Source organism: Pinus tabuliformis, chromosome 9 (genome assembly GCF_031772625.1).
Source record: "Pinus tabuliformis cultivar Carrire ecotype Pingquan chromosome 9, CPIR1, whole genome shotgun sequence".
NCBI lineage: Eukaryota > Viridiplantae > Streptophyta > Pinopsida > Pinales > Pinaceae > Pinus > Pinus tabuliformis.
In genome coordinates this window covers 1,877,580,946-1,877,596,044 of record NC_142307.1, presented here as the reverse complement: position 1 = coordinate 1,877,596,044, position 15,099 = coordinate 1,877,580,946, and the positions used below count along the sequence as shown (strand labels likewise).

Genomic DNA, 15,099 nt, shown 5'->3' with positions numbered 1-15,099 from the left:
AGCTTCTGAAACGTCGCAGAAAGAAAGTTATAGTGAAAATTCCACGATGACTGGTTTGGAGCAGCGAAACCCTAGAATCCAGAGCTCTGATACCAAATGTTATGAAACCAACTCACAAAAAGATAGAAAAGATAGATGAACACCTTAGAGATAAGCCTCTTCGAGGGGGAAACCTCCTTTACATTACACAAATGAAAAATTCTTGGATGATTCAAATGAAAAAACCTCCTTTCTATATATAAGAGTCTAAGGGGTCACAATATAACCAAAGTTGACCTAACAATAATAATATAAAGGCACAAAAATGACAATAATGGGATTCTATGGGGCACACTAATAACAATATGGGGAAATTAGGGGCACAACAATAATAATAAAAGATACAACAACAATAGTAATAGGGGAATCACTAGTATTATAGGGACCTATCATAGAGAGAGAGAGAGATGGAGGGCGAGAGAGGGAGGTAGGAGAGAAAGGGAGAGAGAGGAATTTAGAGAGAGGAGGAGAGAGGGGGGAGAGAGAGGGGTAGAGTGAGGAGGATAGAGGGAGGGAAAAAGAGTTTGAGTTGGAAGGGGAGTGGGGGAGAGAAGAAGAAAGACACACAGAGAGAAAAGTAGAGAGAGAGATATGGAGTGACGTGGGAGAGATGGAGAGAATGTGTATATGTTTCAATTTGAGATAGAGAGATAAAGCACGAGAGATAGAGGGAGAAATAAATATTGATGGAGGGGGAGAGAGGGAAGAACATTTCTTGCACTATATGCATTGATTTTAGTGTAGATTGTGATTTCTAATACTATAATATTGCTTGCACTAGGTGACTTGATTTTAGTGTAGATGTTTATTTCTAATGATATATGATTTCTTGCACTCGATGCATTAATTTCAGTGTAGATGTTGATTTATAGTCATATTTGATTGCTTGTACTAGATGCATTGATTTCAATCTAGATGCTTTCTAATTATATATGATTGCTCGCAAAAGATGCATTGATTTTAGTGTAGATATTGATTTATAATTCTATTTGATTGCTTGCACTAGATGCATTGATTTTAGTGTAGATGTGTATTTCTAATTATATTTGATTTCTTTCACTAGATACATTTATTTTAGAGTAGATGTTGATTTATAGTGCTATTTTATTGCTTGCATTAGATGCATTGCTTTTCAATGTAGATGTTGTTTGCTAATCCTATTTGATATCTTGTATTAGATTCATTGATTTCATTGTAGACTTTTTCTTCTAATCATATCTGATTGCTTGCATTGATTTTAGTGTATATGCTTATTTTTAATTTGATGTAATTGTATGTATGATGGTAAATTAAGTTTAAAGTGATTGGATTAACAGTGTGCATTGATTTCAGTGTAAGTATAAAAAAATTCTTGACTTGAATGTGCATTGATTTGTGTGTTATATTAATTCAACCTACTAATATTGGAGAGAAAGAGAGAGAAGATATGATGTTTAGTACAATAGCTTGAATTAAATATTTGAATGGTTTACGATTTCAACTACCCCTTTCATATAATCGATATGAAAAGATGGCTAAACTAACAGTGGTGACAATAAGAATAGTAGAAGAAAATAGTTTGATATTGACCAAAATGAAGACTATTGATCACAATGAAGACTATTGATCACAATGAAGACTATAATTATCAAAAACGGATAATTTTACTTGATAAGAGGAAGTCTATTCTGGACATCGAGCTCATCGTTTATAGCATTTTCTTGATCCACATAATATTTACATTAAATTTCCCCAAATAAAACAAGCAACGACCATAAGGAGCACTATATGGATGACCCTCTATTTTCAAGAGTGGTTCTTGTGTTGGGCCACTTTTCTTGAATGAAAGTTGGGGACGGAGGATCAAATGCAGGGTGAGCCCAATTTAGAAAGGAAAAGTGAGAAACCCTTACATGGTTTTCATCTCCTTTTCTTTAAAATTGATAGAGATTAAAAATAATTCAGTGAACAATGAATCCCACTGTGGGATGAATTATTTCCCAAAATTTCTAACCAATGACAATTTCAATTAATCATCTATCTCTATTTTTTTTCAGTCTGGTAAATGGTTGAGAAATGATTTTTAATAGAATCCATTAATTAAAATATCATTTCCATTTTCAGAAGCTCAAGGTTTCAAAGTTAGAGAATCCGAGGATTTCAATATTCCTATCTAAAATTTACCTGAGAATCCCTAAAGCAATAGGTGTGAGGAGTTTCAATCTTGATTCACCCAAAAATTAGGAGGCTGGTTTCTACTTCTTGCAGTGGAGTTCATAGATCCAACATAGACCCATCTAAATCTTGGTCTGATATGTGCTTGAGAAAGGGTTTTTTAATGGAATTGATCAAATAAAGATGCATTTCCATGTTTAAAAGCTCCAGGTTTCAAGGTTGAAAATCTAGGGATTTGAATATTTCAATATTCTGTGAAATTGTACATACCCACCCTCACCTTTTAGCCTTTAAGTTCATATGGTTGTGTTACTATCCACATTCAATGCACATACAATGAATTTTATTTCTAGGCAGTTACCAGCTTGGAGACCCAATCTGCGATTGAAGTCTTGGCGACAGACAATCCACTACTTTTTCCAATGATAGATGCGAGGAACCCTTCAAAAATGATCTTGTTCTCTGTCACTGTTGTGTCCTTATCGGGAATCGAACAATATTTAGAGAATGAAATCTACCAACACAAACTAGTTAATCAACATCCTTCCATAAACAAACTGAAACAAGGAATAGTGAATTTTGTAGGATGAGGTATTGATCATACATACTTCTATCCCGGTAGGACAAATAGTAAAATTTATGGAGGAACCGCGAGGGGAATTATGGTCCTGAAAAATCTCCTTAAACTGTTTGATCGCCTTGGCTTCAGCTTCACCATATATGCTTGTAGCTTCCCAAGCTGCCTTGCAATCTCCAATCACTTTTTTAGAGTACCAAGCTCCCAAGAGCATTGAGATGATTGTTACTCTCATAAATTTCTCATATTGACCCACAAGTTACTGATTCCCACAACCACCTCATTTCATACTTTTAAGAGAAGAAATATGCTTTCATAGTTCTAAGAGAAGAAAAAATTAGGACTTCATAGGATGTAGACAATATTAATGTAGCATAATATGGCAAAAAATCAAATCAAAATCCACATTCAGGAATATAAACTGTAGAAATTAAGGAAGGGGAATTTTGAGACAGAGCTTATAGATATTTATGATATATGTAATAGATATCAAACATCTCTTTACCATTATTAAACCAAAGTTTGAAACTACAGGGTCACACATATCCATTTTCAGATGAAATTATGGTGGTAGCATGGTTGAGGAGAAATTAATGCGCATAGATGTCAAGCAGAGAGGAGAAGAATGCAACAACTGGAAACGACATGTTTATTGGTGATTTCACTTTTTGATTGGGTTGTGTGTGTTTTTCACTTATTTACTGGGTTATGGTTTAGATCATGTGCATGATGTTTTATCCAATCATTAACTCTCGATTTTCCCTTTCTGGTTAAGTAATAAAAAATAGAAATTTTAACAAGAATTATCTTTTTAATGAAAAGACAAAAACCTCGAATAATCAGACTTCCCTATTTTAAAGATGGTTAGGTTAAAATTTCAGCCAATTTTTTTTTATATAAAAGAATATGAAAAAGGTTTTGTGTAGTACTTCTATATTTTGTCAATAATTATGATGAAAATGTATCATGGCGAATGAAACTTCGAGAAGATATTGTTACCATCATCAAGGATACAAAACATTTTGAAGGGAAAATGATGCTTAAAACATCTTGGGTCAAAATTCATGGATGACTGATTTCTATATAGCATCATTTCAAAATGATGCTTCCAGGAATGAAATTAAACATATTGAATAACAAATATTGGACAGTAATGTTACCTATCTTCATGAGCTATAGAGGAACTTGTTGTCTCCATTGCATATTCAATAACAAGGTCATTCCATTCACAAGTTTGATGGAAAAGTTGAAATAAGGATGTATTTTGACAACATGGTCATCTTAACAAAATGGGAGGATGAGAAAATATTGAAGCTGAAAGGGACATCTAGATAGGTACATAATTCTATGTATTTTTGACACCTTGATGAAGGTACAATGTCCTCTAATCTCTTGTGGTATGCTATATTCGGGGCATATCAATTATGACAATCTTCACCTGATGAAAAAAAATGGTGCTTTTGGCTTTCTCACCATTGGTCCAAGGAACATGAAGCAATGTGAGGCTTGTATCCTTAGAAAACATGACAAGCAATCCTTTTATAATTCCACTTCAACATTTAAAGGACATTATAACAAATTATAGTTTAAAATGAAAATTGGTTTATATTCATATTAGTTCTAGATCCATCAAGTGTTGAAGTGGATCAAATCGATATCAAATATCAATAGATGAAAACGTTTCCTCAAATTTTATACTTGGAAGAAATTCGCATCTAAAGAATTTTGATCCCTCTAAATTCCATCAAGATAAATATATACTAATAATAAATAAACACAAATAGATAAATATAAACTAATAACAAATAAACTGAAATATTATATCTCTATGATCAAGCCATAATCTTATTTTAAACTATCAAGTCATTAAATTATATAAAATTAAATGATATTTTTTATTGAATCATTATATTATATAAAATAAAATAAAGTAAAAATTATCAGAAGCATTATCCTCTATATGAATACAAATAACTTTAAATTTATATTTAGAACAATATAATTAATTTAATTTTTTTTATCGAAATATTACTACCATCATCAACATAAATGCAATTTCAATTGATGTGTTGCTAAAGAATACGCTATGAAACATCAAAACCCATATCTTCCTCTTTTGGGTAAATTTTCCTTTGGATCCCTCTGGGAAAAGTCCCATAAATAAAGGTATCAAGTTGGAAGATAAGACTAAAAGGGTGGGATACCATTCCTCGTGAGGTGAGAGGAGCTAACATGCAAGTGGGGATGACGTGTTGTAATCGATTTTGTTACATTATTGGAAAGACCAACATATATGTAATTTAACTGTTAGATAACAAGGTGATGTGGGATAGTTGATTTTGTTATAATTATTGGGATGTGTGTAGCATGAGTGTAATTTACCAACTGGATGAAAGTAAAGAGATAGCAAGCACTTTCGTAAAATCATAATGTAATTGTAAGCTTCTAGCGTCATTTTTCTATTTTATCAAAACATTTTTGCTTTCAATTTTTGAGAAGGTGTGGTATCAGTCACAGAGGAGCATTTTTGCCATAGCTTTTCACAACTTGTACGATGAACTAGTAGACAATGTTCGAGTTAATCTAGTGTGATTTGAAAATTGACATGCCATGAGAGTCGGACGCTCACACTTTCAATGAAAATATTGCCCATATTATATAGAAAAGTTGGTGAGTTTCCAATGGCTCTTACCTTTCCCTGCTCTGGTTTATGCATATTCCAGAAAACATAGGTCTGAATGCAATCCAGTCCTCCCTCTTTAGCTTTGTATATTAGCCCAGCCCACATCTGTACAGTTACACAAACAGTAACCATCATTCAATATTGATATCATATGTATATACAACTTATATATATCGTCAAACAGGGATGAGAAGAAATAAAAATTCTACATATTTATAATTTTATAAATGGTAATCATTATTCACCATTGGTATCATTCGTATATACATTGTAAATATGTTAACAAAAAGAGAAGAGGAGAAATACATATTTATTGTATATATACTGTGATCTAGAGTCTAGATCACAGTATAAAAGATGTTTTTGTCGAGAATGGACCCATTTACAAAAGCCTGTCTCAAGTTTCTAAGAGCTATAATGGTTTAGGAGATTCGCATGAAACTTTGAAGGTATAGTTTCCATAAATTTCGCGTTTGAAGTCACTGTTTTCAAATGTGGTTTCCGAAGAGATGGAAAATAATTTTCACAAACTAAAAGATTTTTTGTTGATAACATCATCATCTACAAAAACCTCTCTTAGTTTTTGTACCGCTCTCATGGGTTGAGATACTCAAAGGGATCACTGGATCCTATTTTTCAGTATTTCATGTGGAAAAAGCTCATGGGTAGTTAGTGACTTGGATGTCACCTCATCAAATAAGACTTGCTATGAAATTTGAATTATTGTTCCTTATCACCAACAATCCTCAAAGATGGTGCCAAGAAGATTCATTAGTTTCGAATGTCGTATATTTTAGTCATATTTTTGTGACACCGTTTTCAGATATTTGTAATAAATATTGATATTTTTTTGTGAAGATATTTTGTGGAGAATTTGTATCAATATTTCATCAATTGAAGTAATAGGTGTTGGGACTTGCTTGAAGAAAAAGACTTGTGTTGTAAAGCAGCTCACATAGCCACCATTGATAAGATTTTTAATAATACAGTACAATCATCACAGGATTCTTGTGTCAATTTTATTGGTGAAGTGCATCTTTCTTTGTCAATTTGTTTTCCTTTTATTCTCATATATGATTCTAAAATTTGTTAACCATTAAACCTATTTAAATTATAATATATAATTTATTGATTAAACATTAAACCTATTTAAATTATAATATAATATATAATTTATTAGTTAAACATTAAACCTATTTAAATTATAATATATAATTTATTTGTTAAACATTTAACCTATTTAAATTATAATATATAATTTATTTGTTAAATGAATAAGATGCCATTAAAAATCATCTAAATGTCTAAAATTTTAAATCCATGAAATGTGTGTACGAATGGGTTTTGAATATTTCTACTGTACTCCAGGAGACTGTAAATGATGATAGAATGGGTTTTGAATATTCATAGTGCAGGAGAGGAGAGGAGAGTGTAAATCAGATTATCCATCAAGTCGGTGTGAAGAGGTGGAAATGGAGGTAAGAGAGTGAGTGTGAAGCCGCGAATGAGGAGAGGAAAGGACATCAGTGACGTGCGTACGGAACCAATTAAGCACGTGGAATATTAACATAATTACTCGCTCATAACGTGCCTGGTGGGTATGAGTTTTGTGGGATCTTAGTCTTAGTCTTTGAAACAAATTGTTCCCGATCCCGAGAGGGGAGGGATTGTGTTGGGTTGGGTTGGGTTGTTCGCTAGTGGTTTTGAATGCCATGTGTCAATATGAGGCGGCGGTTTTCAACTATGACGTCCTTCCACCCCTCCTCTGGTCAACTATCACTATCACGTCGTCCCTCCACCCCTTCAACGATCACGTCGTCCCTCCCCTCCTCTTGTCAAATTTGGAGTTTTCTGTCGAGATCGCTTAAGATTTTCAACTATCACGTCCTCCCTCCCCTCCTCTTGTCAAATTTGGAGTTTCTCGACAGAGATGGCTTAAAATAAGTAAATATATTCAAACTTTGAATTTCATTAAAAAGTTATGTTGGTACATTTAAAATAATTTTTTTACATTCACTCATTTTTTATTTTTTATTTGGCGTAATTATGAATGAATTTTGTTAATTAAAAATAAAAAAAAGTTAGGTTGGTACATTTAAAATAATTTTTTACATTCACTCATTTTTTATTTTTTATTTGGCGTAATTATGAATGAATTTTGTTAATTAAAAATAAAAAAATTCGCATATTTTGGACCTATAGCAAACTGAAGACGTAAAAGTTATGACCGTGCGCGTTCACAATAATTTTTTACATTCCCTGATTTTTTTTATTTTATTTTGGGTGGTTAAGAATTTTATTAACTAAAAATCAGAAATTTCATTTAAAATTTGGAACTATAAAAAGTTACGCTGGTACATTCAAATTATTTGTTTACATTCATTCATCTTTTATCTTGGGTAGTTATGTAGTTTATTAACTAAAAATCTAAAATTTCACTTTAAAAAATTATGCCGGTACATTCAAAATATTTTTTTACATTCACTCATCTTTTATTTTGGGTAGTTATGAATTTTATTAACTAAAAATAAAAAATTTCACTTAAAATTTGGAACTATAGCAAACCGAAGACCGTAAAAAGTCATATTTTTTTTTTTTTTACATTCACTCATTTTTTATTTATTTGGGGCAGTTATGAATTTTAGTAATTAAAAATAGAAAATTTCACATAAAATTTAGAACTATAGCAAATAGAAGACGTAAAAAGATATGCCAGTGCGTTCACAATATTTGTTTACATTCACTCATCTTTTATTTTGGGTAGTTATGAATTTTATTAACCAAAAATAAAAGATTTCACTTAAAAAATTTTATTTTAAGGAAGGAAGGAGTGGTCACAGTTTAAAGCTAAGAGTGGTTAATTTGATATTTGATTTTTTTTTGTTTATTTATAAAAGGTAGTTGTTGGCTGATTGCTAAAATTTACAAAGATGTGTCTTTCGGAATTTGAATTTAAAATTATATCTCTCCCAATTTGAATTTAAAACTATGACTTTTTATTAAGAAAGATACAGTGAAACTCATGCACCTCTTGGAATTTGGAACTATTATTAGAAACACTCTATCTTGGTTACATTTATTCTCTTGGAGTAAAGAGTAAAAATGGATAGTTGCTCACATTTATTTATTCTAAACCTGAAAGTTTAGTTGTTGAATTATTGAAGAGGAACGCTCTTGAGAACGACTGTTTCGATGGTGAGGCCCGGCCCAAATCCAAATAGAACTCCCATTTCCAATCCCTCTCCGCTGGTTGAACATCCGTTTTGTAGAGACGCCTTCCTCGTCTGATCCAATATGAAGTGGACGCACGCACTGGACATGTTTCCGTACTCGCTCATAACGTGCCTGGTGGGTATCAGTTTTGTGGGATCCAGATTGAGCTTGGCCTCCACCCGATCAAGGATGGCACGTCCTCCGGGATGAACAACCCAGAACAACTTGTTCCAGTCGGATATTTTGAACTGACTGAACGCCTCCACCAGACAGTTTTCAATGTTGGCAGAGATAAGATCCGGAACCGCGCCTTTGAGTTGGAAGGTCAGTCCGACCTCTCTCACCTTCCCACCGATGGCTCCCTCGCTGTCGGGAACAACTGTCTGGGCTGTCCAAACGATTTCAAAACAGGCCTTCTCCACTTGAGGAATGGGATCAGCTCCCACGATGAGGGCAGAAGCACCGTCGCCGAACAGAGCTTGCCCCACCAGGCTGTCCAGATGAGTCTCGGAGGGTCCACGGAAGGTAACGGCGGTGGTTTCACTGCAGATGACCAGCACCCGAGCTCCTCGATTGTTTTCAGCAAGGTCTTTCGCCATTCGAAGAACGGTGCCTCCGGCGAAGCAGCCATGTTGGAACACGCCCACTCTCTTCACACTCGGGTGCAGCGCGAGCAACTTGGCTACCTCAAAGTCTGCTCCGGGCAGATCCGGAGTCGTTGTGCTGCAAAATATGAGATGAGTGATCCGAGACTTGGACTGCCCCCACTCCTTAATGGCCTTCTCAGCCGCCTCTTTTGCCAGGCGGGGCACCTCCATAGCCAACATCGCCTGCCGTGCGTCCAACGATGGCACCTCCACGAACGCGCACACATCGGGATTCTTCTTGAGAATCTCCTCCGTCAGGTACATGTATCTCTGTTTTATTGCCGACCTTTCACCTGCATGGAGCCATATGTATGATGATTAGAAAAACTAACATCATTTCTGTATCCAAAATCTTGGATGATTCATCACATGAACCTGTTTTTCCCACACAAATTCTCTAGTTTGTTAATATATATATCAAAGAGAAAGAGAAAGACAAGGGATTTCCCACACAAATTCTCTAGTTTGTTAATATATATATCAAAGAGAAAGAGAAAGACAAGGGAAAAAAAAACTTTAATTCATTTTAATATTATAAAAAAAAAAATTGCTACCAATTTTAGTGGCTCTCATTTGAATAACAATGAATCCAAATTTATGAAATAGTTATTTATATGAAATTATATTTTACTGAAAAATTGCAATAATGCTTTTAAATTATAATCAATCAACTTAATATCTGAAAAATATTACAGCCACTAAATTGCAATAATATCTGAAAAAGATACAGCCACTAAATATTACAATAATATCTGAAAAAGTTACAGCCACTAAATTTGAAAAGTAAGCAGTGCAGATTTCGGAATCTCTCACTTGTTGGACTAGCTGGCTGCCTAATGTAATGACATAATAATAATAATAGAAACTGAAACTGAAACTGAAACTGAATCGCGCCTGAATGAAGAAAAGAAACTGAAACTTACATATTCGCTTGAACTTATCCTTGAGCTCTGTGTTATGCTCGTTACCGGTGATTCGAAAGTAGTAATCTGGATATGTGCTCTGATCCACAGCATTGGGTGGATTGGCAGTGCCGATAGCAAGGATCGAAGCGAAGCCATCTGCCCTCTGCAACTTCCTGAAACCTTCAAAATCAACGCCCCCCATCTCTGCTCCGCTCTGCTATGCTATGCTATGAGGCGGTTAAGCGTGGTACCAAACCCTGGACAACAAATCTCAATATTTACTTTACTTTACTCTACGTTGTTGGTCTGGTCGAATAGCTATAAGAATCTCTAAATCTATAGCAGCTATTTTATACACTGTGATATGAAATAAATATGATTATTATATAATGCATCAATGACCAATTAGTCCAATATGATTATTATATAATGCATCAATAGACCAATTAGTCCAATATGATTATTATATAATGCATCAATAGACCAATTAGTCCAATACCATGGCTTTTATATACCATGGCTTTTATAGTCAACACCAACCAACCATACAGCTATATCTTGGGTTTTGAATATTCATACATACTCCAGGAGAGGAGCGGAGAGGAGACTGTAAATCAGAAACGTGTGGATGATGAATGGGTTTTGAATATTGAGATTATCCATCAAGTCGGTCGAAATCGAGTGACGCAACTGTGAAGCCGCCAGCCGCAACTGCGAAGCCGCCGATTTATTAATATTATAATCTTATGCTTGCTTTGTTTGAATATCTTGGGTTTTGAATATTCATACATACGTACTCCAGGAGAGGAGACTGTAAATCAGAAACACGTGTGGACGATGAATATTCAGATTATCCGTCAAGTCGGTCGAAATCGAGTGACGCAACTGTGAAGCCGCCAATATATATGAGTGACTCACGCAACTGTGAAGCCGGCAATGAGGAAAAGGAAGAAAATATAGTGAGTGTGAACACAGTCACATACCAAACCATCTTAGTCTTTGAGACAAATTATTCATTCTTGGGTTTTGAATGCGGGTTTGCTAGCCATGTGGCTGAGGCGGTGCGGTTTTCCACTATGACGTCCTCCCTCCTCTCTCTCGTCAAATTTCCAAGATCGCTTAAGATCTCCTCATCTAACTTATCGACTATTCAGTCACAGTGCAAAATGAGTAAATATATTCCAACTTTGAATTTTATTAACTAAAAACCAGAAAAATCACTTAAAATTTGCAAGACTGTATTTTTTTTTCTCTCTTATATGTTGTGGTGTATTTTGGTGATATTTATCAGGTTTTAAGGGTGTTTAATATTGACATTTAGCATGGAGATGGTATCATACATGTTTTAAGGGTGTTTAATATTGACATTTAGCATGGAGATGGTATCATACGTGTTTTAGGACAGCTAACAAAAAAAAGAGTGTTCCACAAAGAAAAAGAGGTGTAAAGCCCATTTAATTAGATATATTATATATAATATTTAAGAATTTTCTTTCTTGGCATTGTTTTACTTGAATAATGGCGATGACTTGATATAAATTCACTTATAGTAGCTAATAATAGTTGTCCTCGCTATTGATTTGACAAGTAAATTATGATAAATTTTTTTTTCTTCAGAAATACAACAAAGCCATTATCTTATTATCTATTTTAAGTAATCTATTTTTATTACTTTTAAATTATTTTAGCATTTCTTAAATCTAATTATTTTTTTAGAATAAATTAAATAAAATCAATAATACATCTACATTTATAAAATTAATGATATATGAGAATAAAATTATGTAAGTAAATCTACTTATTTCTTTTACCATTCTATTAATGGTTTTCAAACATGGGAGGGAGAACATGAAACAAGTGAAAAAACCTTTACGACATTAATTATATCCCTATGAAGTTCCTTTCTCTATTTAGTTTGTTTATCCATGCGGATTGGTTTGTTGAGTGTTGGAATGATTGTCGCTACTTATTGATGTTAAAATACTTTAAATGACTTTTTATATGTGAAAAATTACAATGAGATTCAATTATTGATTAATTGAATGACATTTTTATAAAACATGGGTGTTACTGCTTGAAAGTGGAGATATGCACCGTGAAATGTATTTATTTTGAATGATAAACGAATCTTAAATTTCATAAAATATTATAATATTATTGAGCAATATTTATATTTTAATTTATTGATAAGTAAAAATGAATATGTTGATGATAAAGCCTATTTATTAATATTATGATTATAAATATGTTTTATGTACTCAAAATATTAATAAAAATAAGGTATTTTTATTAGATATATTTTCTAAGCCTTATAAAAATATTCTAAATATAATGTTTTATGGTATTTATATTTTGGAATCACTTTCTATTGATACTTTTTATTTTTAAATAGATACACTAAATAAAGGTATTTTAAATATTATATGTTTCCATTTATTATTGATACATATTTTCCAAATGGTTAAAATTACACATTTAATTCTAATAATAGAATTGAAGAATTTAATAAAAACTCATTAATTTACATAAATTGTAAGTAGATCTATTAATTTTGGGAACCCCAAATTTAGGAACTTCAGAATGTCGGAGAATCAAAATTTTGGGACCTCGGAGGGTAGGAAAATCGGAACTTCAGAACGTTGAAATATCGGAGGTTCATTTAAAAGAAACTCGAGATAGCATGGAACTAATTTCAAAACTTCAGGACTTTAGAACCTCGTAACTTCTTACCTCCCGACCTCGAAAGGCTGCAATATCGAAACCTTGGAGGTTCAAAACTTCGGAATTTTAGAATTTTGTAACTTATTATTAATGAATCCTTTTTAAAAGCTACGAGGGTTGTCGTGAGCACCCGTTTACAAAGGAATTCGTTGGCAAAACCAAAGTATCAAGGCACCTTTTTTCTATCCTCGGACATGACACATGGTAGCAGTTGATCGGCTCTCAGGAGTTTACGGTGGCAAATAAATAACATCAGCATGACATTGTTGTATGGAGGACACGTGGCAGTTAATTTTAGCATTATTTAATGGCTTAATGGAGAAAATATCCTGAGTCAACACCAGCCATACCATTTAAAATGGATCTTTCTCATGTTTTCTCTTCTTTTAGACACTTCACTTATTCCTTTATCTTATAAATTATTTCACAATAGAATTGCTATAAATCAAAATGTTCAATTTCAAGAGGATATAAATTACTTTTATTTTTTGAAATAAAAATATTTTTTGCAAGAGCTAAACCCTACCCCTTTATGGAGTACTAATAAGTCATTCTAAGTGGCATTGTTTTACTTGAATAATTGTGATTCCTTGATATGCATTTACTGATAGTAGCCGACAGTAATTTTCCTCACTATTGATTTGATAAGTAAATTATGATGAAAACTTTTCATTGTTTTAAGAAATACAATAAAACAATCATCTTATTATCTATTTTAATTAATTTATCTTTATTGTTTTAAAATTATTTGAGCATTTCTTAAATTTAATTATTTTGTTAAAATCAATTAAATAAAATAGATAGCACATTTAAATTTATAAATTTAATGATATAAGCCAATAAAATTATATAATTAAATCTACTTATTTCTTTTCACATTCTATTAATGGTTTTTAGGCATGGGTGGGAGAACATGAAAGAGGTGAAGAAGCCTTTAGGATATTCATTATACCTCTATGAAGTTATTTTCTTTTCTGTATTTAGTTTGTTTATCCATGAAGTTCATTTTGGGCATTGGTCTCTTGAGTATTGGAATGATTGTCTCTACTTTTAGAAATTGTTGATGTTAAAATAATTTAAATGATGTTTATATGTGAAAATTACAATGCTATTCAATTAGTGATTAGTTGAGTGACAATTTTAAAAAACAAGTATGTCAAACTACTCATTGAAAGTGGCAATATGAACCATGAAATATATTTATTTTGAATAATAAACTAATCTTAAATTTTAAAAAAGTCATAATATTATTGAACAATATTTATATTTTAATTTATTGATAAGTAAAAATGAATATGTTTACCATAAATCATATTTATTAATACTACATGTGTCTTTCATAGTATATCCCCATATTAGGATGTCTAGTCCATTTAGGATAGAGAGCTTCCTAGATTCTAGTTCCCAGTCCAGCTAGTTCCATTGTTCTGACTCAAGGGCCTGGGGCCAATCCATGCATTCCTTCCATTTCCTCCATTCTTCACTAGACAATTATTCTTCCCAATACTAATCTACCGTATGGAAGTTCCTTCCATTTGTGTATAGAAAGAGATCACTTAAGTCCTATCTCCCAAGAAATTTATCTCGCTGCTGCCATGAGTCTTGCCAAAACAAGGTTGTTTTCCCATTTCTGATCTCCTAGAAGACATGTTGTTGTATGAGATATTTGTTTTGGACTTCCATATTCCAAATTTCTAAGCCTTTAGATGGGTCACGATATCTGATGATATCTTCTGTTCGAGTTGGCATGTTGCATTTTCGTGTCAAGATTTGTTTCCAGAGGTCGGGTCTGCCTTATATCCAACACCACCATAGTTTGGCTCACATTACTTGATTCAGAGTATAAGGGTCCCTGAGACCCAGGCCTCCTTCCATCTTGGTCTTAGTTAGGTTGGGCCATGATACCAAATCCCACTTCTTTACTTATTGGGCTCCTCCCCATAATAATTTCTTAAAACTTTCCTCCATCTTTGTCCAGGAGGTTTTTGTGGCTGCCATCCGTGAGAACTCGTAGATTGGAATATGATTAGAAATCATTATTATATAATGCATCAATATAATAAAATGGACCAATTAGTACAATACCATGGCTTCTATAGTCTAATATAATTTAAAATTTATTATATTACAATATATATTAATATATCATTAGATATATTA

At 32.8% G+C, this 15,099-nt stretch overlaps 1 protein-coding gene across 1 annotated transcript; it reads right to left on the bottom strand.

Moving 5' to 3' along the window:
• Positions 1-8,463: 8,463 nt before the first annotated feature.
• On the bottom strand, positions 8,464-10,520 carry LOC149156399 (pinosylvin synthase-like). Its single transcript, XM_089443712.1, has 2 exons — positions 10,237-10,520; positions 8,464-9,606 (listed from the first exon to the last, which is right to left on the bottom strand). The coding sequence occupies exons 1-2, from the start codon at positions 10,418-10,420 to the stop codon at positions 8,609-8,611; spliced, it is 1,182 nt and encodes a 393-aa protein (XP_089299838.1). The 5' UTR covers positions 10,421-10,520; the 3' UTR covers positions 8,464-8,608.
• Between the last annotated feature and the right edge of the window lie 4,579 nt (positions 10,521-15,099).